Below are 27677 nucleotides of genomic sequence, written 5' to 3' on the forward strand. Positions count from 1 at the left end.
TTATGGTCTGTTCAAAATGGTCAAAAGTTCAGATATGCAGTTGTGCCATATCAATGCAACCTCAAGTATGCAATGCATAAAAGGTGGAATATACACAAAATAACATTGTGAAAGCAGCACAATTACTCAACAGCTCAAAAGTGAACCGGACTGATGTTTCTAAAGATCAGGTGACATGGGCATTGTGAGCATCAAGTCGTTAACAGTGAGTTTCCATGAGGCGGAGGCAGTCTCTCTATCTCATCTCTCTCTCTCTCTCTCTCTCTCTCTCTCTCTCTCTCTCTCTCAGAGGCAGTCTTTGAGAGACTCTGTGAGGCAGACAGATGTCGCGCAACCTGTTGCTTGTCCAGATGCATTGGCAACTCTTGGCTCTCCTCTCCCTGTTTTGTCAGATGCTTATATTGACGTTAGATGCGAGAAAACAAAGTGGTAAGAACATTTTAATTAATTGACAGCAGTGTAAACTGCAATGGAAAAATTATTGGATTTTGTTTACTTAAAAAAATCTAGAAAACAATTTTCACACAGATCGCTAGTAAATTTGACAGGTCATATTTTTAAGTAAATGCACAATTCTTGGTGCTTTTAATTACAAATTCTAAAGTAAAGTTAATTTTGCATTACTCTTTTCCTAGCAAATTTGACTTACTCTTTGTTTGTACATTTTACTCATGTAATTTAGCACTGATTTATGCCTTGCTTTTAAAGATGAAATGTACTTGATGTACTTGGTTATGTACCACATGACACTCGGAAGCCTTCCACAGGTTACATCAGCTAACAATCATCAGATTTTTTTTTTTATCATGAAAAAGATGTGGAAGACCAGATATACAACTAAACAAGAGGATAAGTACATCAGAGTCTCTAGTTTGAGAAATAGATGCCTCACATGTCCTCCGCTGACAGCTTCATTGAATTCTACCCGCACAACACCAGTTTCATGTACAACAGTAAAGAGAAGACTCAGGGGTGCAGGACTAATGGGAAGAACTGCAAAGAAAAAGACACTTTTGAAACAGAAAATCAAAAAGAAAATGTTCGAGTGGGAAAAGAAACAGACATTGGACAACAGATAATTGGAAAAGAGTGTTACGGATCTTAAACCCGTTGAGCTTTTGTGGGATCAGCTAGAATGTAAGGTGCGTCAAAAGTGCCCGACAAGACAGCGACATCTATGGCAAGTGCTACAGGAAGTGTGGGGTGAAAGGTCACCTGAGTATCTGGACAAACTGACAGCTAGAATGTCAAGGATCTGCAAAGCTGTCATTGCTGCTTATGGAAGATTTTTTGATGAGAACTCTTTGAAGTAGTTTAAGTTAGTAGATTTTTTTCAAATTGTAATTGTAATTGTTCACATTACTAATGTCCTGACTATACATGGTGATCAGTTGAATGCCACTTTGGAGAATAAAAGTACCAATTTCTTTCCATAAGAGCAAAATATGTACATTATTCCAAACTTTTGGCCGCCAGTGTATTTTTGAGTAGAAAAATGAACGTCAGACTGCACAAAACAAGAAGTTACCAAATATAACGACAAAATTACATGCACACTGGGAACACTAGATTTGAAAAGTCAAGTAAAATGTACCTTTTTTATTTACCTATTAAATTTACTCAAATTAGCAAATTAATCTGACAAGGTTATCTACATTAGGATTAACACATGATGACACATTGTAAACATTTTAAACAATCATTAATTATATTTACTAATAAGCTAAAGCATACATATGATTGAATCGAGTACTAATGTAGAATTTACTTAATATTTTCAAGTTCATGCTTAAACTAAATTATTCAATGTAGAAAGTACTTAATCTTTTCTGCTATATTAATTTCGACACAAAATATAATTTTTTAGTGTAGAGTCAATTAATTAATTAAGTGTTATGTCGGGAATTTGTACTTTACTCGAGTACTATTGAAATTGAACACTTGTACTGTTAATCAACTGCATTTTGACATACTCGTTTTACTCCTTACTGTTACGTTTTGACCTTTAAAGTACAAAGTACACATTTTTCAGGACGTCATCACTTAATTTTGTTTTCTTGGTCCACCTTTAATTAAATTACTTTTAACAATGAATCCATTTTAATGTCAAATGTAATTTTCCACCATGTTATTGCTTTAGAAAAAGGTGCATCAAAGTTACTTTAATGAGAAACGCAAAAGCTAAAGGAAGAAAAAGGAAGAAATTAATTTAGACTTTTAAATGTGGAATTAAATGTGATTTATTTATTTCTTGTTTTTGACAAGATATTTGAGCATTTAATTGAGTAAACCTTTGTCACAGCACCCATGCTTTAACTTGAGTACAGTTTCTCTGCAATATTACACCTCTGTTAATTGATAAATCATGTTTTGTATATAATATGAAATATCTGTGTAGTATGCACAGGAGCACATAAGAGGGTAACAATTACAAAACCGATAGTTCTGACTCTCAGATCTGATTGAGGCTGCAAAAATGTTTAAATGGCAGATAACACACCTGTGACTGAACATCAATTCTATGTTAATATACCATGTTTCTATATTGCTTAAGAATCATAACCAGCCTACAGTTAGACTAATGAACTACCGTAAATTACTTGGCAACAGAACTGTTTATTCTTCTTTTTAAAATGAATCACAAACTTAGTTATTTATATAAAATAGGTGGCTTTTATCATGTTGCTGTTGTCTGTTTTATAAAAGCAATAAGCCACTGAAGGCTGTTTTACTGTGATTTTATTACAGCCACTTGTAGCTTTTTGCCTTAATATAGCTCTTTACTGTATATTTAAGGAGGTCTAGTAGTGTTAAGTTGCTTTGATTGCCTGTTGAAATAAGTAAATTATTAAAGTGTCAACATTTAGCCCGTCAAAGGACAAATAAGTACATTTTCATAAAAAAAGAAAAGAAAATCACTTTAAAGATACTTAAAAATTTTTATCAAATTACAAAAACGAAAATAATAATAATAAAAAGCTTTGTGAGCTTTATTCTCACAAAGCACGTGATATTGCATAATTTTAGCTTGTAAAGAAATGTTTGGCCTGTATATGATTTTGGAAGAAGAGTAACAATTAAATAATTAAATTTAAACAATTTTATTAGAGATGGCAAATATAGCGAGTAGGAAAGTAAACTAAACATAACAACATCGTTATAGATTTTCTTGCAATTATTTTAGAGGTTAAAGGAATATTCTGGGTTCAATACAAGTTAAGCTCAATGAAAAGCATTTGTGGCATAAAGTTGATCACACACACACACACACACACACACACACACACACACACACACACACACACACACACACACACACACACAGTTGTGTTTCCATGTTTTATGGGGACTTTCCACAGACATAATGGTTTTTATACTGTACAAACGTTATATTCTATCCCCTAAACCTAACCCTACCCCTAAACCTAACCCTCACAGAAAACATTCTGCATTTTTACATTTTCAAAAAACATAATTTAGTATGATTTATAAGCTGTTTTCCTCATGGGGACCGACAAAATGTCCCCACAAGGTCAAAAATTTCGGGTTTTACTATCCTTATGGGGACATTTGGTACCCACAAAGTGATAAATACACGCTCACACACACACACACACACACACACACACACACACACACACACACACACACACACACACACACAGACACACACACACACACACACACACAAGAAAAAATCTGTGTTCCAGTGAGGCACTTATAATGGAAGTGAATGGGGCCAATCCATAAACGTTAAAATACTGTTTCAAAATTATAGCCACAAAAGCCAAAAAGTAAACAATATGTGAGTTAACAAGATTTAAGAGCGATAAAAAGTTATAGCCAATTTTACAACTTCGTTGCCATGACGATGCAATGCCAACAGAACCCTAAACCCCCACAACGACAGTAAAAATGAAGATTTAAACAACTTTACAGCTCAAATTATACAAGAGAATTAATGTATTTCACATGCAAATGAGCTTTTGATTTGCCGCAAATGTTTGCCAGACATTTGCAGCTCTGCGCCAGTAGTGGTGAACCTCTGGCAAACCTTTGGCAACAATGGAAAGCAAAGCTCATTTGCATGTGAAAATTATCAGTGGTTTGTGGCAAATCTGCCCTGAACTCTAAATTTCTGTAAGGGTCATTCACTTCCATTGTAAGCTTTTTATAGAAAGAAAAGGAAGGATGAGTCAAAATTATTTTTTGTGGTAATCAACATTATGCCTCAAATGCTGTCGATTGAGCTTTACTTGTATTGAACCTGGAATATTCCTTTAATATCATATTTTTGTTATTATTTTGTAAACAGCAATTACTTCCAAGTAAAGTCCATGTCAAAATTTGTTAAGCTTTAAACCTGAGCTATAATAGGATCATATACAGTATGTACTCATATTTAAATCAGATCAGAGTCAGATAATGTTTTTATGCAGCAAAGATTACATAAAGACTATATATAGAACAAACACAGATGACGTTGTGACTGCTTTCTTATTTGTTCATGCACATATACCGTGATTGGTTTAGGAAGATTGTTACCTTTATGGGCAGGAAGGTCACATCAAGGCCAGATGTTCACAAAACCCAGCCAGATTAACTAATATGTGTTCTGTTCCATGTCAAAACAGAGGGTTTTTTGGTTGGTTGTTTAAGTTGTTTTTCCTGTGGTTTAAGTTTAGTTCTGTTATTTTGACCGCTTGTACAGGCCCAGAACTTGATTATGTATTTTGTATTATGTTATAATTTTTTGGGGGGATAAAATATAACCCTGTTTTCTCAAAACCTACCTGCATTCCCTCTTGCTTACCAGTTTGGTCCCTCACAGAGCGTATAGCAGACATTTATGTAAGTGCATATTTTCTGCAGGACTAGAATGAAATATAGACACCTGGTAATAAATCTTGGTGGATGTTGGCAAGATCAGTACATTTCTATACCACTGTCTTTCCAGAATAGTCACGAAGCATTAGCATGAATCTATGATTGCAGATTTCATCAAATAGTTTTACCTTTAAGTCAGTACACATTGCTTTAGAGACAGGCTTCAGATAACGCCTAATGTTGTTCCTCAAGACGTTTAAAGCTGATGATTGCATTGCAAAACACTTTCTTCTATTAGAGGTAAATATGCAGAGACAACTACAAGTAAACCTTTTGTTGGTTTATTCCCCCCAAAAAGTGTAACACTGTGCCTCTGTTGCATTATCAAAACATTGCTCTGCTTGTTTGAGCATCCTGATGAGCCAGCAACAATTGGAGTGAGTTTGGGGCAGGGCTATCTGCTTTTAAAACCAATTTAAGACAAGGACAGTGGTTGGGAAACCTATTTGAAAACAGGGATAATATATGCAATTCTGATTGGTGATGCCAGTTGTGCAGAAATTATTCACTTCACCTTTGAAGTGGCTAAAATCCTCATGTTTACTTCTTCAATCAAGTTAGAGACCACTCTGCTAAACTTGATTAATGGCCATTACTAGATAAAGATTTAAAGAGATAGTTTACCCAAAGGTGAAGATTCTATCATCACTGATTCACCCTTATATTGTTCCAAACCAGAAAACGCTACATCAAAGGGCACATTTACTCCACCATATACACATTGTAGAAGTGTCTGGTCCTCATTTCTTATATATCATTATTTTCCCCATATTTTCTGAATTTCATATGATTGGCATCCATGTCCAAATCTGAAGAATGTAATATTGAGAATGCCATGGCTTTATCTCCAATGGTCTTGTCAAGTAGACAGTGGTGTCTGTCTTTATTTCTGTAATGAAAGAAATGAAGATCAGAACCATGTGTCAGTTTCCTCATATCTCCCTCTGTAACCCCTCTGCAGAGGCAGACTGACAGAAGACAGGAAAAAAGGGTCTTCTTTGCCTGTCTTTGGCTTTGGCATCAGTCGGACATAAACAAGCATGAACTTTGTACATTAGGAACACATTTCAGGGAGTTTTTGGCATGCTTACAGGGGGCTTTATGGCACGTTTTGCTGTAAAGCTGCTTTGAAACGATATCTGTTGTAAAAAGTTCTATACAAATAAAACTGACTTGACATGACATTTTGCTGAAAGAGAGAGAGAGAGAGAGAGAGAGAGAGAGAGAGAGAGAGAGAGAGAGAGAGAGAGAGATGAACTCCTTCCTTGAATGCAGCTTTAATGGAAAATTGTAAATCCGATCACCTGGAAGTAATAGCTCACTTTTCCTTATTAAGTTGCATGATTTTGGCTATCAATCATGCCCACTGTGGTGTGGAACAAACAGAAGCAAGTTATATGCTGTAAATCCCTACACACAATCTTGAATAGAGTTCCCAGTGTTGCATGTACCTGCAATGCTGTATTCCCTGTTTTCCGCTAATCATTGTAAATCTTCAACCACCACAGAGAGCTGGCAACAGGACTGCAGGAGCTGTCTGGAGTGTTCGAAGGAAAACGGTTGTCTGCGCTGCACTGAACGGCTCTTCCTTTTCCTCAACAGAGATGGCATGAGTCACCATGGCTCTTGCCTTCACTCCTGTCCCTCTGGACACTTCGGCCTCCGAGGGAAAGACATCAGCCGCTGCATAAGTGAGTTCATCGTAGATGTTAATTACAGTAACATATTGTAAGAATGTTTCATATCAAATCAATTTATTATCATTTTAACCTCTTAAAGAGGTCCAAACCTCTTGCTAAATTTATAAATTAGATCTATAAAAGGATACTTGCGGTCTTAGATGCTCCAGGTCAACATAGTGCCATCCTAACATTCACAATATAGAAACATATTTGATGCAAAATACATGTTTAACTTGCTATTGTGTATATAACACAGCAAAACATTCATAAACGTGTCAATGATGTGACGTGCTTATATTTGGTCTGGATCGGTTTTTCAGAAATACATTAACTCAACACACTCAAAACAATGACATGAAAACAATTCTTTAATAATGAACATTTATTTGGGAATTTTATTATTTTTGGAATTTAATAAAAAGTTCAAAGATATTTTGACATTTTTCTGAGGGTTAAATTCTGGACTGTCCTAAATTCTGGACTGTCCTAAGACAGTAGAATAAATAAATAATTAAATAAAAATCAAATGAAAAGCTGAAAGTTTAGAAATTATTTTAGCATGAGTAGTGCATAGTAATATTTCTAAAGTATTTATTTAAAAAAATAAAAAGGGAAACAAATGTATTTAAAAATCGTATTATTTGTAAAAAATAAAAAATAAAAAAAAAATTGTCCACCAAATCAAAGTCAGGTGGTGTAACCAACATGCAGGAAGCCATTCTTTTTTTATGTGATGAAAACACACACACACACACACACACACACACACACACACACACACACACACACACACACACACACGGAATAATAAAAAAAAAAAATCCAATATTTAGATTTTTTTATAAAAAGGTAAAATGTCAAATTGAGTAACCCTGCTATTATTCCACTTCTTCATATACTCTAAAATGCATGATATATATAAAAAAATTTAATAAAATAACAACAAAAAAAAACATTAAAAATATGTTTGAAGCTTTTTCCACATTAATGATTAAGTTGTGCACACTCATGTGTATTCAAGGAGCGAGGAAAGTATTTTAATAAATTATACTTGATAGTTAAACCATTTTATATTCTTAAAGTCATTAAATACATTTATTTATTTTGTATCTAGAATTCTTTTTCAATATGAACATTTCTACTACATATGTTTAAAATTAGATTTTTAAAAGATTTCTCGATAACACTTTATACTGACTTTCATTAATAAATCATTAACAAACATTATATAATGCTTAACAGATCATAAGTTAATGTGTATTCAAAAAGTTAGAAGTACGAGATAATGTGCTTGTTAAAGTTTACTAATAAATTGAAATAACATTAACTAATGATCTGTTAAGCATTACATAATGTGAATTTAAATACTTACAAATGTTATTAAACTTTCATTCATATATGGCCTTGCACTCTTTAACATCTACAAATGATTTTTTCAAATTGTATATAATAATTAACAGATTATTACAATACATTTTATTGCTAAAATATGAATACACATTTTCATAAATGATTAATTAATGAGCTCATGCACTTTTTTACATTTACAAATGTTTTCAGAAATGATTAGTATTTTACTATTTGAATATACTGTACACTAACTAATGATCTGTTAAGCATTATGTAATGTTTGTTAATGATTTATTAATTATAGTTATTTTAAAGTGTTACCTGTTTCTCATTTAAGATAACATTATTTGTCAACAATGCAAACGACATCTATTTACTACAACCAAATTTCACAGATTCTATTCACATTTTCGGCACTGATTTTGAGGAAAAATTTGTGGAACAGATATGTGGGCTATAATGCCCTTCAGCTATGACTATATTAACAAATAAAGCATGATCTCTTGTAATTTATTGCAACTCATATTTCAGAGCCAATGTTGACATTTAAATAGTGTTAATAACTAAGCTCAAAAGAGTATCCCCACATTTTTTCTTTATTATTTGGAACATTATATTAGAGTTCGCTCTCATATTATTGCCTCCTTGAGATGTTTTGCCTATGCTATATTCCTCATTTGCAATGTAAGTGGCTTTGAATAAATAAAAAAGTCTGCTAAATTAATACATGTAAAATTCAAATATTTCTTTAGAATAGTCGCTGAAGTTCTTTTTTAGGGCCATATGTCTCTTTAGAACTTACCATATTTTATATACATTCTATCATGAGACATATTTCTTCCAGAATGCAAAGCTCCAGAGTGTGAGATGTGCTTCGACAAAGACTTTTGCACCAAGTGCAAAGAGGGCAATCTGCTCTTCAAAGGCAAATGCTTCAAAAGCTGCCCCGAAGGCACATTTCGCCAGTCCACAGACTGTGTTGGTGAGCACTTTATTTTTTTCGAGGCTTTCTTTATTGATAGATGTAATTAAACTCTCATTACCATGCTGAAAAAAGCTGTCATGTTGCCATTGGAGCAATTAAATCAAGAGGTTTCCTCAAGTGTGGCAATAAAGAGCAACAAGGTATGATCTTGAAAATTCCTGCTTACATTTATCAGGTTGTTTACATGACAGAATTCAACATGACAAATTGCAAATAAAAAGAACCAGCTAATATAAGAGTTTAGAAGTTTATCTCTCTGTACTTCAGAAGGATGTGTGTTCAGTCCCACTGGTTTCTGGGGTGAATGGAGCTCTTGTCAACACAATGGTCTGAGCTGTGGTGTCAGATGGGGTCAACAGATTAGGAACCGTGAGCTGTCCGGTAACATGCCGGAAGAGACAGAGAGGCTGTGTCCACCTCAGACTGAGAGCAGGAAGTGCCGTATGAGGAAGAGGTGCCTGAAAGGTGAGGATTGTTTTTAAAATGACAGTGAGTCAAGTCTATGCTTTCAACTTTCAAGTTAACCAGTGATGCTGACCAATGAGTTGTCACTTACAAAGTTTTGTGGCTGTACCATGGTAAATTGATGGTATCAGATGGTAATACCATCATATTTTTTTATGTATACCATGGTACTGAATGATTACCATATTTATATACCATGGTAGGTATGTCCCAAAAGCATGGTGTTGCAATAATAGAGGTCTATAAAAGCATGGTTTTACTATGGTACAAAATCCAAAAATCATGGTAGTATATGGCAATTTGACATGTGCTGTACTCCTCAATAATAACAATATTCATGTATCATGGTATTTACAAGGCACTGCAAGGTATTTTAAAGAATACAATTGTATTACCATGGTACATGGTATTACTGTTGTGAAATGTCCAAGAACAATAGTACTTCCAATGTACTTGTTATATATCAAAGGATATCATGGGATTACTATGGTACATGTCCAAAAATAATAGTAGTACTATAGTACTTAGTCATATATAAAAGAATAACATGGGATTACCATAGTACATTTTCAAAAACATGGTATTACTATTATGAAATATTGAAAAACCATAGTACTACCATGGTACTTGGTTTTCTATCAAAGGACAACATAGTATTACCATGGTTCATTTACAAACATGTGGTATTACTATTTTGTAATATCAAAAAGCAACAGTAGTACCTTTGTACTTGCTTGTAAATCAAAGAACAACATGGTATTACCATGGTAAATTTCCAAAAACATGGTATTATTACTATTGTGCAATATCCAAAAAAATATTATTACCATGGTACTTGGATATATATATCAAAGGATATCCTGTTATTACCATGGTACAATTCCAAAAACATGGTATTACTATTGTGCAATATCCAAAAACCATAGTGGTACTATGGTACTTGGTTGTATATGAAAAATAACAAAGTAAAACCATGATACATGTCCAAAAATATGATATTACTGTCGTGCAATATCCAAAAACCACAGCAGTACCATGGTACTTGATTTAATGTAATAGGATATCATGTTATTACCCTGGTACATGTCCAAAAACATGGTATTACTATTGTGCAATGTTCAAAAACTACAGTAGTGCAATGGCTCTTGGTTTTATGCAATAGGATATTATATTATTACCATGGTACATGTCCAAAAACATGGCATTACTATTGTGCAATGTTCAAAAACTACAGTAGTGCCATGGCACTTGGTTTTATGCAATAGGATATTATATTATTACCATGGTACATGTCCAAAAACATGGCATTACTATTGTGCAATGTTAAAAAAAACACAGGAGTACCATGGTACTTGCAAATATATCAAAGAATATCATGGCATTTCCATGGTAGATTTCCAAAAACATGGCATTACTATTGTGCAATGTTTAGAATCCACAATTGTACCTTGGTACTTGGTTATAAATCAAATAATAACTTGGTAAAACTATGGTGGATTTCAAAAACATGGTATTACTATTGCACAATGTCCAAAAACCAAAGTAGTACCATGGTACTTGGTTGTATTTCAAAGGATATCATGGGATTACCATAGTACATTTTCAAAAAACATGGTATTACAAGTGTGCAATGTCAAAATAACATAGTAGTACCATGGTACTTGGTTGTATATCAAAAAATAAAATGGTTAAACCATGGTACATTTCCAAAAACATGGTATTACTACAGTGCAATGTCCAAAAACCAAAGTAGTACCATGGTACTTTTCCAAAACCTTGGTATTTGTCTGGATTTCCTGTTGATCTGGTGGTGAGTCACTCTGGCGGAGGATTAATCTCAGTTGCCTCCGTGTCTGAGACTCAATCCGCGCATTTTATCACATGGCTTGTTGAGCACGTTACTGCGGAGACATAGCGCATGTTGTTCTCCACCAACCAGGTTCTCGAAGCTATGGCTCATCAACTGACCAAACTTACAGAGCAGATACGGCAGCTGCGGAGCATGGCCAAATCCATCTCTTCTGCTGCGTCCCCTCCATCTGCGCCTCCACCTCCTGCCATCCCCTTGTCTAACAAAGATCTGAACCACGACTCAACTTACCTCCTTCCTATGATGGCATTTTGGCTGTGATGTTTTTTTGGCACCCTCATTGGAGCCTCCTGAAGCTGAGCCTAGATTCAAATTAGTCTATCCGTGTAGGAGAGGTGACGTCAAAATACGCAAGGGCTCTGTCTGTACTGTGCTAAACCCAGACGCTTCCCCAATGCATATCTGATAAAAGCCACTGCTCATTAGTAAATGGGGGCATTCTGGTGAGCGCAATGTCTGTTGATTCTGCCCTTGTCCGTCACACTCTTCTCCCTGCCATGCTCCGCTGGAAGAAGGGCCAACATCACTGCTTGGTTCAGTCTTTTCACAACAGTCTCCTTCGGATGGTTTGACTCACCCCTGTGCTTTTTTCTCCCACCGTCTCTCGCAGGCTGAACGGAACTATGACTTCTGCAATAGGGAGCTCTTAGCTGTTAAGCTGGCCTTTGAGGAGTGGCGGCACTGGTTGGAAGGAGCCAAGGAGCTGTTTGTGGTCTTGACCAACCACAAAATCTTGGAATACATCCAATCGGTTAAGAGGCTGAATTCCTGGCTGGCCCGTTGGGCATTCTTCTTTGGGTGGTTTGACTTTACTATCGCATACCAACCGAGCTCCAAAAATACTAAGCCAGATACACTCTCTCGAGTGTTTCCTGGACCCGAGCCCCCGGTCTGTCCTGGCCCCATCGTCCCCTCCAGTCAGATGGTTGTGGTGGTCTCGTGGGAGATCAAGGCTCGGGTCAAGAGCGTACTCAGGATGGTACCCTCTCAGAGGGGGTGTCTAGGGGGCCGTCATTTTGTTCCCAAGTCAGTCCAGTTTCCTGTCTTCCAGTGGTGCCATGCTTTCAATGTTGTCTGTCATCCGGGAGTAAGGCGCACATTGGCGCTGGTGTGTCAAAGGTTCTGGTGGCCAACAATGTCTAGTGACGTCCGTCGATTCGTGGTGGTCTGTCTGGTCTGTGCTCAAAACAATACCTCCCACTGGCCATCTGCTGCCGTCCTCCAGCCCCTTCCCATTCCCTCCCAGCCTTCGTCCCATATTGCCCTGGACTTTGTTACTGGTCTTCCCCTGTCCCTGGGTAATACCTTGGTGTTAACGGTGGTGGACCATTTCTCCAAGGGTTCCCATTTCATTCCCCTCCCATAGCTTCCCCCTGCCCGGGAGATGGCGACCACTGTCATAGACCTCGTCTTCAGTATCCATGGCCTCCTGATTTATGTGGTCTCTGACAGAAGCCTGCAGTTTGTCTCCCATTTTTGGAGAGAGCTTTTCTGGCATTTAGGGGCCACTGTTAGTCTGTCATCAGTTTCCATCCTCAGACTAACGGCCAAACCGAGTGGGCCAACCAGGACTTGGAATGGATGCTCCATTGTCTGGCCTCCCAGAACCCTGCCTCTTGGAGTCGGCCAAATTGTGCAGTATACAACAAGAGTCCTATGCGTGGAATACTATATCCCCTAATGCAATGCACTTCACCTTCCATTTTTAGTGTAACGAATGAATTGGAAGTAATAGACTGTGATTTTTAACATCTCTTTTTTTAAACTAGGTATTTAACCACACTGACATTTTTGCACAAAAATTGGATCAATAATGAAAAATAACTTTTATTTCTGAAATAACTACTCAATTTGCTGAGTTTCTGTTACGAATGGAGGCAGCGAAGCAGACGAGGAGATGCGGATCCAATCGCAGTTCAACTTTATTAAGTAAATAAACAGGCAAAACACAAAACACGGGAACAAAGGAAAAACCCTCAATGGGGAAATAAAACATAAAACTAGAAAACACGGGCAGGGAACACATACCAGGCTAACAACAACATTCAACGAAAGACAAGGACTGAACCAAAAACCAGGATATAAATACACAAGGACAGGATGATTACAAATGATACACAGGGAGAACAATGAACAAAATGGCAGTGATGATGACAGGTGGATACTGGGAAGTGTAGTTCTTTTAAACAATAGACTAGTGAGACAGTGGAGCTAAACAAGGGACAAAAGTGAAAACTACGGAAAACAAAAGGGACAAAAATGGAAACCAAAGGGGTAACGGTAAAACAAGACAAGGTAACCCTAACATAGCCCCCCCTCTAAGGATCGGATCCCAGACGATCCTAAAAGAAAAAACACCAAAAGACAAAAAGGAACCCACAGAAAACAAAATGATGGCACCGGGGGCACAGAGGGCAGGCAGGAAATCCAATGGGGCACAGAGGGCAGGCAGGAAGTCCTAGGGGGCACAGAGGGCAGGCAGGAAGTCCAGGGGGCAACGAGGGGCAGACAGGCAGTCCAGGGGGGCACAGAGGGCAGGCAGGAAGTCCAATGGGGCACAGAGGGCAGGCAGGAAGTCCTGGGGGGCACAAAGGGCAGGCAGGAAGTCCAAGGGGGCACGGGAGGCGGAGCTGTAGGAGGCTCGGGAGGCTCAGCTGAGGGAGGCTCTGGAGGCGGAGCTGAGGGAGGCTCTGGAGGCTCAGAGGCCTCAGGGGGCGGAGCCATGGGAGGCTCAGGAGGCAGAGCCGAGGAAGGAGGAACCATGGAAAGCTCGGGAGGCTCAGGGGGCAGAGCCGTGGGAGGCTCAGGAGGCAGAGCAGAGGGAGGCTCGAGAGGCGGAGCCCTGGGAATCTCGGGAGGAGGAGCCCTGGCAGACTCGAGAGACTTGAGAGATGGAGCCCTGGGAGGCGGAGCCCTAGGAGGCTTGGGAGGAGGAGCCCTGGGTGGCTCGGGAGACTTGAGAGGCGGAGCCCTGGAAGGCTCGAGAGGCTTGAGAGGCGGAGCCCTGGGAGGCTCAAGAGACTTGAGGGGTGGAGCCCTGGGAGGCTCGAGAGGCTTGAGAGGCGGAGCACTGGGAGGTTTGAGAGGAGCCCTGGGAGGCTCGGGAGACTTGAGAGGCGGAGCCCTGGGAAGCTCGGGAGACTTGAGAGGCGGAGCCCTGGAAGGCTCAAGAGGAGCCCTGGAAGACTCGTGAGGCGGAGCCCTGGGAGGCTCGAGAGGCTTGAGAGGCAGAGCCCTGGGAGGCTCGAGAGGTGGAGCTCTGGAAAGCTCGGGAGGCGGAGCTCTGGAAAGCTCGGGAGGTGGAGCTCTGGAAAGCTCGGGAGGCGGAGCTCTGGAAATCTCGGGAGGCTCGGAAGGCGGAGCTCTAGGAAGCTCGGGAGGCGGAGCTCTGGAAAGCTCGGGAGGCGGAGCTCTGGAAAGCTCAGGAAGCTCAGAAGGCGGAGCTCTGGAAAGCTCAGGAAGCTCAGAAGGCGGAGCTCTGGAAAGCTCGGGGGCGGAGCTCTGGAAAGCTCGGGAGGCGGAGCTCTGGAAAGCTCGGGAGGCTTGGAAGGCGGAGCTCTGGAAAGCTCGGGAGGCTCGGAAGGCGGAGCTCTGGAAAGCTCGGGAGGTGGAGCTCTGGGAAGCTCGGGAGGCGGAGCTCTGGGAAGCTCGGGAGGCAGAGCTCTGGGAAGCTCGGGAGGCTCGAGGGGCGCAGGCTCTAGGACGGGCATGACCATTGGCGCTGGCTTTTGGTCAGTCCAGGCTATTGGCATTAGCCCGGGAACGGTCGAGGCTACAGGCGCTGGCTCAGGGACGGTCGAGCCTACAGGCGCTGGCTCAGGGATGGTCGAGGCTACAGGCGCTGGCTCAGGGACGGTCGAGGCTACAGGCGCTGGCTCAGGGACGGTCGAGCCTACAGGCGCTGGCTCAGGGACGGTCGAGGCTACAGGCGCTGGCTCAGGGACGGTCGAGGCTACAGGCGCTGGCTCAGGGACGGTCGAGGCTACAGGCGCTGGCTCAGGGACGGTCGAGGCTACAGGCACTGGCTCAGGGACGGTCGAGGCTACAGGCGCTGGCTCAAGGACGACCAAGGCGACAGGCACTGGCTCACTGACCTCTGAGGTGACAGGCACTGGCTCACTGACTGGTATGCGCTGGCTCACTGACTTCTGAGGTGACAGGTACTGGCTCACTGACTTCTGAGGCGACAGGTACTGGCTCACTGACTTCTGAGGTGACAGGTACTGGCTCACTGACCTCTGAGGTGACAGGTACTGGCTCACTGACCTCTGAGGTGACAGGTACTGGCTCACTGACCTCTGAGGCGACAGGTACTGGCTCACTGACCTCTGAGGCTACAGGTACTGGCTCACTGACCTCTGAGGCGACAGGCTCTGGCTGGGTGACTGTGGTATGCACTGGCTTGGGTTCGCTGACCGTGGCTGACGAGGGCTCTGGCTCGCAGACCGGGGCAGGCGAGGGTTCTGGCTCGCAGACCGGGGCAGGCGAGGGCTCTGGCTCGCAGACCGGGGCAGGCGAGGGCTCTGGCTCGCAGACCGGGGCAGGCGAGGGCTCTGGCTCACTGACTGGGGCAGGCGAGGGCTCTGGCTCGCTGACCGTAGCTGACGAGGGCTCTGGCTCGCAGACCGGGGCAGGCGTGGGCTCTGGCTCGCTGACCGTGGCAGGCGGAGACTGGGGAGCAGAAGCCTTTCCTCTTCTCCTCCTCCGCCGGGCGGACGAAGCTGGCAACGCTGGCTCGTTGGCCGTGGTAGGCGTGAATGGACGAACCACGGGAGAAGGGAGAGTTACCACTGTGGGAGGAGTGGCAGGGTTCTCCTCGATGACGCCCACAGTAAACGGTGAACCGCAGGCCAGCAGAGTCTCCTCCACGAACGCGTGGATCGTCCAGCCGCGCATTGCCTGTGGCAACCGCTCCTTGAGCGCACTGTTCAGGCTCGTCCGGAAAAACCCCACCAGGTCGGAGTCAGGGAATTCGGTGGCACTCGCAATCGCGAGGAAATCGCGGATGTGGTCCTCCACCGGACGATTTCCCTGACTAAGGCTGAGCAGCTGACAGCTCGCTTTTCGAACCGCTGGATCCATGTTTGGTCGTTCGTTCTGTTACGAATGGAGGCAGCGAAGCAGACGAGGAGATGCGGATCCAATCGCAGTTCAACTTTATTAAGTAAATAAACAGGCAAAACACAAAACACGGGAACAAAGGAAAAACCCTCAATGGGGAAATAAAACATAAAACTAGAAAACACGGGCAGGGAACACATACCAGGCTAACAACAACATTCAACGAAAGACAAGGACTGAACCAAAAACCAGGATATAAATACACAAGGACAGGATGATTACAAATGATACACAGGGAGAACAATGAACAAAATGGCAGTGATGATGACAGGTGGATACTGGGAAGTGTAGTTCTTTTAAACAATAGACTAGTGAGACAGTGGAACTAAACAAGGGACAAAAGTGAAAACTACGGAAAACAAAAGGGACAAAAATGGAAACCAAAGGGGCAACGGTAAAACAAGACAAGGTAACCCTTACAGTTTCACATATGCCTAGTTTTTTTTTTTTTTTAGACTTGTGTGTGAAGCCAATTTGTTCGCTTCATCATACTGTGCATCAATGTAAAGTGTGTGAGTGACATTCAGTTTAAAGATGCTTAAAACAAATGTTTATTTTTGGCAGTAGGTTAGCTTTCTGGCTTACATTAAAATATAAAAACCCAGAGACTCCTGCATATTAGACTTCACTTCTGCTCCAAATTTCTGCAAATTATCAAAAGATATATCATAGTCATATCACAGTCTGATTGCGCAAATAAGGCTATTTTCCTTGGCCTTAGTAAGTGAATGGAAAGGACCCTTTGTCAGTGTTTGTTGACAGATTTGTCCCAGATTATGAAAGTGTTTTGATAAGATTACAACTCAGATTAACTTCACTTTGATTTATTAATAGGTTAAAGACTTTATTCAAGTTTATTACTGTATGTAAATATATGCACACAGAACCAACCTATTATCTTTTGCTACCCTTTGCCTAATTTCTCAATGAAGATGTTCCATCAAGGATAGCAATGGAAGTATAGACCATAGGCAATAAAATGCATAATTTTAAGTTATGGAAACGTAATGAAGAAATAAACATTCATCTGCTGTAATTAAGCTTTAAACAAGTCGAGTGACCTTCCGAACTCACTGTCTTTTTCAGTGCATGACCAAAACATTTGATTCAGCAGAAATGCACGTGCATGTTTTTGGAGTTGATATTTATAGCGTGAATCTGCCCATGCTTTTTCGGTTGATATCATCTCCAACTCTTTGTTTAGCTAACGGATGCAAATTAATTTGTGATGGTTCACTTTTTCCATTAAAGAACAGCATAAAGGAATGCGAGACTGAAGCTGTCACAATAAATGTATGAACCTTAAATTTAAGTAATAATGAATATTAAGCTGATTAATTTAGCCAGATGCAAGTGCTGTGCACATACAGTATGCATGTATGCTATGCATACAGTCTGTGGTGTCCTGGTAGTGCTTCCAAATACTGTCTTACAACATACCAAAAAGTAGATACTTTCCAAACACCAGCATACAGTACAGTACATTTTAGAGCAGGGTTGGAAGGTTGACCTCCAGGAGAAGGAATGAGCAATCTTCCCATAAAGAAAATATACAAACGAACAGATGTGTGTCATCTCGGGTACTCATCTGAACTATCGTAGTAAAAATTTTTTAAAACATACACTAAAAAAATATTTTGTGGTGAAGTAAATATTGCAGAAAAGATTAAGTACTTTCTACATTGAATAAGTTAGTTTAAGTGTGAACTTGAACATATTAAGTAAATTCTACATTTGTTCTCAATATAAATAAAAAAAATCAATGCTCTAGCTTATAAATAAATATTATTCATGATTATTTGTTATCTTTACGATTGTGTTTCAATTCTGAAGTAGATAACCGTGCCATATTTATTTGCTAATTTGACTAATTTAATAAAAATAATTACATTTTACTTAACTTTTCAAAGCTGGTGTTCCTAGCATGCACTGGGCTTGAATAATTATTGAGCTTGCATGGTTTCATTGCATGCAAGTTTATTTATAAGTTTTGTATTGTTGATTTTGTTGTTACATTTGGTAACTTCTTGTTCCCCTTCTGTTTTTCGCTCGACGTTGTGTCGATGTAGTGACACTAGTGGTTGCTCTTGAGAGCCCCGAAGACCTCTATTCTTTTGAGAAAAGGCCAACGAGAATTGGCGACTGGAATTTGCATGCCACTCCCCTGAACATATGGGTATGAAAGGAGAAGGAATGCCCACTCTCTTTCTGATTTTTTCTTCGGCGTATTCAGCTCATCAGTGAGCTGAATGCTACTGCTGTTCCATTCACCTCTTAAGATGTGTATGTTGTTGGATATATGCTGCATTTCCAGCGGCTTTCTCTCCTTCTGCACAACAAGTGCAGATTTCACCCCTGGGCGCTTTGACAGTGCTAAAAGTGTATATTCCTGCTAGAGAGTATATTTTCTGTATTAGAGCACACACATTGACATTGAACGTCTTTTTAAAGAAGCTTCTTTATAAAGATGCCTGTCTGTCTTTGTGTGATTCCTGGATGCGGTCTTTATCTCTCCACCTCCGACAGCCACGGGCGCTGCCTCACATGTCTGGGCAGTGATCACACTGAGGCAGCATTTGTGGATGGTTCATGGCAATGTTGCGGTCGCGGCTTTCTTTTTTCCGATGCGGAAAAGCCACTCTAGCCACCCCCCCCCATTCGAGGTTCCCCTCAGCGCAACCACCTCAGGACGAAGCAACGCTCCTTGACATGGCGTCACCTGCTCCTCCCTGCCCCGAGGCCCCACCTCCAAGTATGTTAGATGCAATCGTCCCTTTAGTGCCCCTCGACCGGTGCTTGGACATGTAGCTAATGCTCTCAAACCCGTCACGGTGGCTGGCCAGGACCATCTGTCTCAGCTACGCGATTCAGTTCACCAGGCATCAAGATTGGTTCATGCCGGTAGACCCAAAGGATGCATACTTTCACGTCTCGGTTTTACCTCGAAACGGACCCTTCCTACGGTTTGCTTTGATGGCTGGGCGTATCAGTACAAGGTCATCCCCTTCAGCCACTCCCTGTCCCTTCACGTCTTCACAAATGTCGCAGAGGCAGCTCTTGCCCCGTCTTGGCGTCTGCATACTCAACTACATCGACGACTGGCTGATTCTAGCACACAATCGAGAGTAGCAGTGCGTGCGCATGGACCTGGTGCTCAGGCATCTCAGCCATGTAGGGCTTAGCGTCAACTGGGAAAAGAGCAACCTCTCCCCGGTTCAGAGCATCTCTTTTCTTGGGGTTGGCACATAAACTGCCTAGTTGCTGGCTATACTGCTTGCCCTGCAGAGGCTATTGCCGTTGATCCGGGACAAGCCTGTGCTGTTCCGTTCGGAAAACACAGCAGCAGTAGCAAACATAAATCACTAAGTTGGCGTAGACTTGCATGTCGCAACTCGCCTGCCATCTCCTCCTTTGGAGTCAACGGCGGGCCACTCAATGCTAAAGCGGATGCGCTGTCACTGCAGGTGACGCTCAGCAGAGAGTGGAGACTCCACCTCCAGGTGGGACCCATAGTGTCAATACATCGACACAACGTCGAGTGAGTGACAGAAGGGGAATGTCTTGGTTACTGTCATAACCTCCGTTTCCTGATGGAGGGAACGAGACGTTGTGTCCCTCTTGCCACAATGCTGTACTAGCTGCTGAAATGGCCAATAACCTGAATGAGAGTGGATATTCCTTCTCCTTTTATTCCTGTATGTCCGGGGGAGTGCTATGAAAATTCCACTCGCCAGTTATCATTGGCCTTTTCTCAAAAGAATAGAGGTGTTCGGGGCTCTCAAGATCAACCCCTTGTGTCACTACATGGACACAACGTCTCATTCCCGCCATCAGGGAATGGAGGTTACGACAGTAACCAATACGTTTTGTGAAGTCTAAAGTTAATTTTCTACTTAAAATTATCTGTTTATGTTAAAAGATTACCTTGTTACTGTCTATTGTTATTGTTACCATCGTGTTTGCATATCAAGTGTTGAGGTCTGCATGCACAGCTCTGTATCTTGTTTCTATTGTCAGTAAAGCAAGATGATATTGTCTAATAGACTATATAGCACCCATTAAGCTTCCCTGTGGAAGGTTTCAGTATATCATTTGGTAAATTATTTAACGTGTTTATCAGAAAAAGTTCAAAATGGGGAATGCTCCTATATAATGTTCATTTACATTTGACTAAATTTAAGTACCATGTACGATACATTTGTAAGTAAAAGTTACTGTATTAACTGAAATGTTTAAGTTTCAAAATGTAATCAATAATATATCATGAAGTTACAATGAAGTAGATATTTCTTAATTTTATACCATTCAAATAAAATGTGCAAAAACTTGCAAAACAAAAGTAAATCTTACAAGTAATTTTTTTAAGTTACTTTGAAGCTGACACCTCAAAGACTTATTTGAGTGGTAACCAATGGGGCACAAAACTTCAATGCATGAATCATACTTACCTGCTCAAATCATAAACCGCAAACATCTGATCTTAACATGATTTATATTGGTTAACAGAGTCTGATTTAAAACTAGATGATTTGTGGCAGTAAATATGGACTTTAAGTGCTTTGTGAAGTTTAAGAGCACGAGCATAATTGGCGAAGATGGAAGAAGTTAGTACGTTTTTAACATGACTGATAAAGGGGGGGAAACAAAAGAATGAAAATGACTTAGAGATGGTGAGCCAAAAATTATTGATTGATTTGTAACGATGAAATAGAATTTAAATTGACAACAGATATAAAGAGAGATTAAAAAATACCAGAGAGAATGCATCAGAGAAAAACAAGCAAATTGATGGAGAAAAAGCACATTCTAGCCAGGCCATGGTATTTTCCAGACCAAAGACCCAATTCCTTAGGTCATAATAACTGTTTACTCCAGTTTTATGACATCCTTATTATGCCCCTTTAAAAGACAAACACTGATTATGATTTGGTTTCAGGTCACAAAAAAATGAGAATAAATTCTCTGAAGTATCCACCTCTGCACAGTATTTGTTCCGCTTTAGCTCCAAAATATGTTTTTCCTAACCAAGATAGTACATACCACCCTAGAGCTCCTCTGTTGTTGATTTTGAAACTTAAATTCAAACCAGACATGAATGTTTGAAGAACTACAGGGAGCTCAGTGCACCATTATCAGGTTCTGAGCCGTCCAATGCGTGACAGCAAATAAATGACCACCACATACATAAAAACTTGCAATTTGATGTCAATTTTGTGCTGATGCATTAAAATTGTCGCTCAGCCAAGATTATAGATGTGAAAGATCTTGAAATAATCATTTCTAATACACTACCATTCAAAAGTTTAGATACACTTAACTGAATTTATGTTTCTCATGATATTATATCTTAAGGATAGTACACCCAAAAAGGAAATTCCGTCATTTACTTGTCCTTTACTCGTCATTCCATACTTGTGTGACCCATTTTAAATATATATATATATACAGTTGAATTCAGAAGTTTACATACAACTTAGGTTGAAGTCATAAAAAGTCATTTATTAACCACTCCACAGATTTAATTTTAGTAAACTATAGTTTTGGCAAGTCACTTAGGACATCTACTTTGTGCATAACACAAGTAATTCTTCCAACAATTGTTTACAGATAGATTGTTTACATTTTAATTGACTATATCACAATTCCAGTGGGTCAGAAGTTTAGAGACTCTAAGTTAACTGTGTCTTTAAGCAGCTTGGGAAATTCCAGAAAATGATGTCAAGATACCTTTAGACAATTAGACAATTAGCTTCTGATAGGAGGTGTACTGAATTGGAGGTGTACCTGTGGATGTATTTTAAGGCCTACCTTCAAACTCAGTGCCTCTTTGCTTGACATCATGGGAAAATCAAAAGAAATCAGCAAAGACCTCATAAACAAAATTGTGGACCTCCACAGTCTGGTTCATCCTTGGGAGCAAATTCCAAATGCTTGAAGGTGCCACGTTCATCTGTACAAACAATAGTATGCAAGTATAAACACCATGGGACCACACAGCCATCATACTGCTCAGGAAGGAGACACATTCTGTCTCCTAGAGATGAACGTAGTTTGGTGCGAAAAGTGAAAATCAATACCAAGACAACAGCAAAGGCCTTGTGAAGATACTGGAGGAAACAGGTAGACAAGTATCTATATCCACACTAACACGAGTTCTACATCAGCATAACCAGAAAAGCTGCTCAGCAAGGAAGAAGCCACTCCTCCAAAACCTCTATAAAAAAGCCAGACTACAGTTTGCAAGTGTACATGGGGACAAAGATCTTACTTTTTGGAAAAAGTTATCTGGTCTAATGAAACTAAAATTTAACCGTTAACTGCAATAATGACCATTGATATGTTTAGAGGAAAAAGAGTGAGGCTTGCAAGCTGAAGAACACCATCTCAACCATGAAGCATCAGCCAGGAAGTTAAAATTCAGTCGAAAATTGGTTTTCCACATGGACAATGACCCCAAGCATACCTCCAAAGTTGTGGCAAAATGGCTTAAGGACAATAAAGTCAAGGTATTGGAGTGGCCATCACAAAGCCCTGACCTCAATCTGAAATAGTGTGTGCAAGCAAGGAGGCCTACAAACCTGACACAGCTACACCAGTTCAGTTCAGTTGTGAGAAGCTTTTGAAAGGCTACACAACATTTTTGAATTTAAAGGCAATGTTACCAAATACTAACAAAGTGTATGTAAACTTCTGACCCAATGGAAATGTGATGAAAGAAATAAAAGCTGAAATAAATCCTTCTCTCTACTATTATTCTGACATTTCACATTCTTAAAATATAGTGATCCTAACTGACCTAAGGCAGTGACAGTTTTCTACGATTAAATGTCAGGAATTGTGAAAAACTGTATTTAAATGTATTTGGCTAAGGTGTATGCAAACTTCTGACTTCAAATGTGTGTATATACTATATACATATATATTGAACTACCGTTCAAAAGTTTGGCGTCACTTAGTAATTCTTTTTTTTTTTACTTTTTTTTTTTTCTTTCACATTTTAGAATAATAGTAAAGTCATCACAACTATGGAATAATAGAAATGGAAATATGGGAATTATGTTGTGAGTAAAAAAATCCAAACTAAATCAAAACTATGTTATATTTTAGCATCTTCAAAGTGGCCACAATTTGCCTAGAATTTGCAGAAATGTACTCTTGACATTTTCTCAACCAACTTCTTGAGGTATCACCCTGGGATGCTTTTTAAACAGTATTGAAGGATTTCTCATCTATGTTGAGCACTTAGTGGCTTCTTTTCTTAATTATTTGGTCCAACTCATCCATTAAAATTTTTTTTTTTTTTTTCGTAATTAAATGAATTAATATGTTGGCAGAATTATATTTTTGTCTACAAAACTAATTTCAAACATGTATGCATATGCCTTCAGATCAAAAGATTTTTAAGATCATGAGAAACATTTCAGTCAAGTGACCCCAAACTATACAGGGTAAGGAGGATTACTTTTTAAATGTATTCCACAACAGATTACAGAAAAATGCTGTAAAATGTAATTTGTAAAGTATTCCTGTTAGATTATTCAAGGTCTGTAACATATGCTAAATACTTTGGATTACTTCTTCAGCAGTGGTAGATTTTTTCACTTGTTTTGACTATAAAAACTCTGCCAGTACAGTAAGACAAAATACACATGTTAAAAATACATTCTCTGAAATACTTAAATATCTTATGCAGTGTTGTTTCTAAAACAAGACAAATCTAATTGATCTTGTTTTAAGGATTTTTAGATATTTTTACAGGAAAACAAATAAAATTTTTTTTATCAAAAATATGATTTTTGCCCTAATATCAAAGGTATTCCTAGAAAAGAAATTATGATCCAACATGAATGTTTTGGATAAAGAAATATGATCATGCCTGGTAACGTGCATTTAAAATGGCTAGAAATAGCATTTTAGCTTAAAGCTAACAATTTACACAAGGTTTATTTCTATTTCTTGTGCTCCAAACTTACTTCAAACTTAGTTCTCTGTCTGCTCTTATGAATGTAACACTACATAAGATAGTGTTTCATTGCTGTTCTAATGCACTTTGGTTCGCATCATTTATATGTATACATTTTTCCATCTAAATGGACTAAATATTTAATGAAACAAATGACAATAAATGCAAAGTAATCTCTTCAGTAATCAAAATACTTTTTGAATGTAACAGTATTATAAATAATAATTATTTAAATTGTAACTGTAGTGGAATACAGTTACTTATATTTTGTATTTTAAATACGTAATCCCGTTACATGTATTTCGTTACTCCCCATCCCTGTGTATATACAGTATATATATATATATACAAATATGTACACATATGTACAAATACAAATCTGTCATATACAGATAGAGGTAGGATATGTTAAATAAATATAATTGACTAAGCTGTGTATTGCACATAATTATTGCACAATGGGGCAGTTTTAACTGTTCATGAGATGGATAGCCTGAGGCAAAAAAAATCAGTTCTTGTGTCTGATGGTTCTGGTGCTCAGAGTTCTGTAGCGCCGACCAGAAGGCAACGATTCAAAAAGGTAGTGGGCAGGGTAGTGGGCAGCCCTTGTCCTCACTCTGGAAGTGTACAGTTCTTGAAGGGTGGGAAGGGGGCAACCAATAATCCACTCAGCAATCCGAACTATCCTTTGAAGTCTTCTGATGTCTGAACCAAACCAGGCAGTTATTGAAATGCAGAGGACCGACTCAATGACTGCTGAGTAGAACTGGATTAGCAGTGCCTGTGGCAGGTTGAACTTCCTCAACTGGTGAGGGAGGTACAACCTCTGCTGGGCCTTTTACACGATGGAGTCAATGTGAGTCTCCAACTTCAAGTACTGTGAGATGGCAGTGCCCAGGAACTTGAATGACTCCACTGCTGCCATAGTGCTGTTTAGAATGGTGAGTGGGGTCATTGTTGGTGTGTTCCTCCTAAAATCCTCAAACATATCCAATTGTGTTTTGAGCTTGTTGAGCTCCAGTTTGTGGTACAGTTTGACTGTACCAGTGAGCCAGCCGTTCAACCTCCCTTCTAAATGCAGATTCATCATCATCTTGGATGAGGCAAATCTGGTTTTTAAGTAGAAATCTGGTTATCTGCTGCCATATAGATGTGGGAACAGAGAGCTGGGATCCTTGCATTTGTTCCTGGTCCAGATGTTGCAAGATATGATCAGTCTCATGTTGACTGCATCATCCACAGATCAGTTTGTTCTACAAGCAAATTGAAGGGAATCCAGAAAGGGTCCAGTGATGTCCTTCAGGTGGGCCAACACCATTCAGTCAAATTTTTTCATGACCACAGACATCAGGTCTGACCACAGACGACAGGTCTTTGGTTTCATTGGAAAAGGGGTGATAGTGGAGCATTTGAAGTGGCAAGGAACTTCACACTGCTACAGTGATCTGTTGAAGATCTGTGTAAAGATGGGCGCCAACTGGAGTGAAGGAAACACCATCTGGGCCCTGTGCTTTCCTTGTCTTTTTGTTTCTGGAAGACCCATCACACATCCTTTTCACAGATCTTAAATGCAGCTTAAGTAGTTAGAGGAGAGGAAGGTGGTTGCAGGTGTCAGAGTGGGTGTGGGGTGTGAGACTGGGCTTTTCAAATCTACATTAAAACACAATCAGGTCATCAGCCAGCTGTTGATTCCCTACAGTATTGGGGGATGGTGTCGTGAAGTTAGAAATGTCTTTCAGGCATCTCTACAAAGACGCAGGGTCATTAGCTGAAAACTTGTTTATCAGCTTCTCAGAGTAGCTTCTTTTAGCCACTTTAATTTCCTGAGTCAGTGTTTTTTTGGTCTGAATACACATGATTTTATCCCTGCTTCTCTAAACATCCTCTATGGCATGACAAAGCTGTCTGAGTTTTGCTGTAAACCATGGTTTGCCATTGTTGAACGTTAAATAAGTCCTAGAGAGGGGGCCTGGGTAGCTTAGCAAGTACTGATGCTGACTACCACCCCTGGAGTCATGAGTTCGAATCTAGGGCGTGTTAAGTGACTCCAGCCAGGTCTCCTAAGCAACCAAAATGGCCCAGTTGCTAGGGAGGGTAGAGTCACATGGGGTAACCTCCTCATTGTTGCTAAAATGTGTAGTTCTTGCTCTCTGTGGGACGTGTGGTGAGTTGTGTGTGGATGCCTCAGAGAATAACGTGGGCCTTCAAACAAGCTATGTCTCCACCGTAACACACTCAACAAGCAACGTGATAAGATGCACTGATTGATGTCTCAGAAGCAGAGGCAACTGAGATTTGTTCTCCGCCACCTGGATTGAGGTGAGTCACTAAACCACCATGAGGACTTATTTTGCTGGGAATTCGACATTCCAAATTGGTGGGAAAAGGGGAGAAAAAAAAGTCCTAGTAGGAATGCACAGATCCTCACAGAAACTGATATATGATGTTAGGATATGTGATAACGTTCAACAACGACAAACCATGGTTTACAGTAAAACTCAGACGGCTTCGTCATGCCAAAGAGGATGCTATGAATGAATGAATGATATGATATGAATTTCATTACACAACTCAAATCTGAATTACACTTTTTAATGAATGAGTTGGATTGATAGTGAAGGAAAAGCAGCCAACATTTATCCAGCATGCATGGAAACTTCTTAAAGGAATAGTTCCAAAAATGAAAATTCTCTCATCATTTACTCACTTTCATGCCATCCCAGATGTGAATGACTTTCTTTCTTCTGCAGAACACAAACAAAGATTTTTAGAAGAATATCTCAGCTCTGTAGGTCCATACAATGCAAGTGAATTGTGATCATGTCCTGAAAATAATGTCACTGTGCCAAAAATCTTAATGGTTCTATTTTATGCAAAATATAAAGTCATATTTTTTGTATGCATTAAATTGCATTTAAATATGACCACAATATTTTCTTGACAATCACCCATCTTATTCCCATCCCTAAAAATAATCATATAATACATATTTCACACAGGCAAGAATATAGACGTGACAGACATGTTAAAGTGATCAAACTGAATTTTTTATGCAAAGATGTCATATAAATAATAAAATTAAGTATATGGTCCCACTGCATATATTAAAGTGGCTTGTAGGCGGTATAATTCACAGCCTCACATGGATATCATTCAATCTTGACAGATAAAAGGAAAAATGAAAGAAGAGAAAGAAGAAAGGCACAGAAAATGTTGAAGCTCTTCAGTAACAGAACCGTCACGGAACATACATGGGGAACGTAAGATTCTGGGAAGATTCAGCAGAATGAGGAGACAGTCGCACATGTTATGTTTTATTAATTGATAATACTGTATATGTAAACTATTTTTTTC

At 39.8% G+C, this 27677-nt stretch overlaps 1 protein-coding gene across 1 annotated transcript; it reads left to right on the forward strand.

Annotated features, from left to right (window-relative positions):
• Nucleotides 1–326: 326 nt before the first annotated feature.
• LOC127646548 (R-spondin-2-like) lies at nucleotides 327–27677 on the forward strand. The gene is made up of 5 exons (XM_052130302.1): nucleotides 327–429; nucleotides 6396–6578; nucleotides 8764–8901; nucleotides 9172–9369; nucleotides 27490–27677. The coding sequence occupies exons 1-5, from the start codon at nucleotides 351–353 to the stop codon at nucleotides 27585–27587; spliced, it is 696 nt and encodes a 231-aa protein (XP_051986262.1). The 5' UTR covers nucleotides 327–350; the 3' UTR covers nucleotides 27588–27677.

This window comes from Xyrauchen texanus, chromosome 7, assembly GCF_025860055.1.
Source record: "Xyrauchen texanus isolate HMW12.3.18 chromosome 7, RBS_HiC_50CHRs, whole genome shotgun sequence".
Lineage (NCBI taxonomy): Eukaryota > Metazoa > Chordata > Actinopteri > Cypriniformes > Catostomidae > Xyrauchen > Xyrauchen texanus.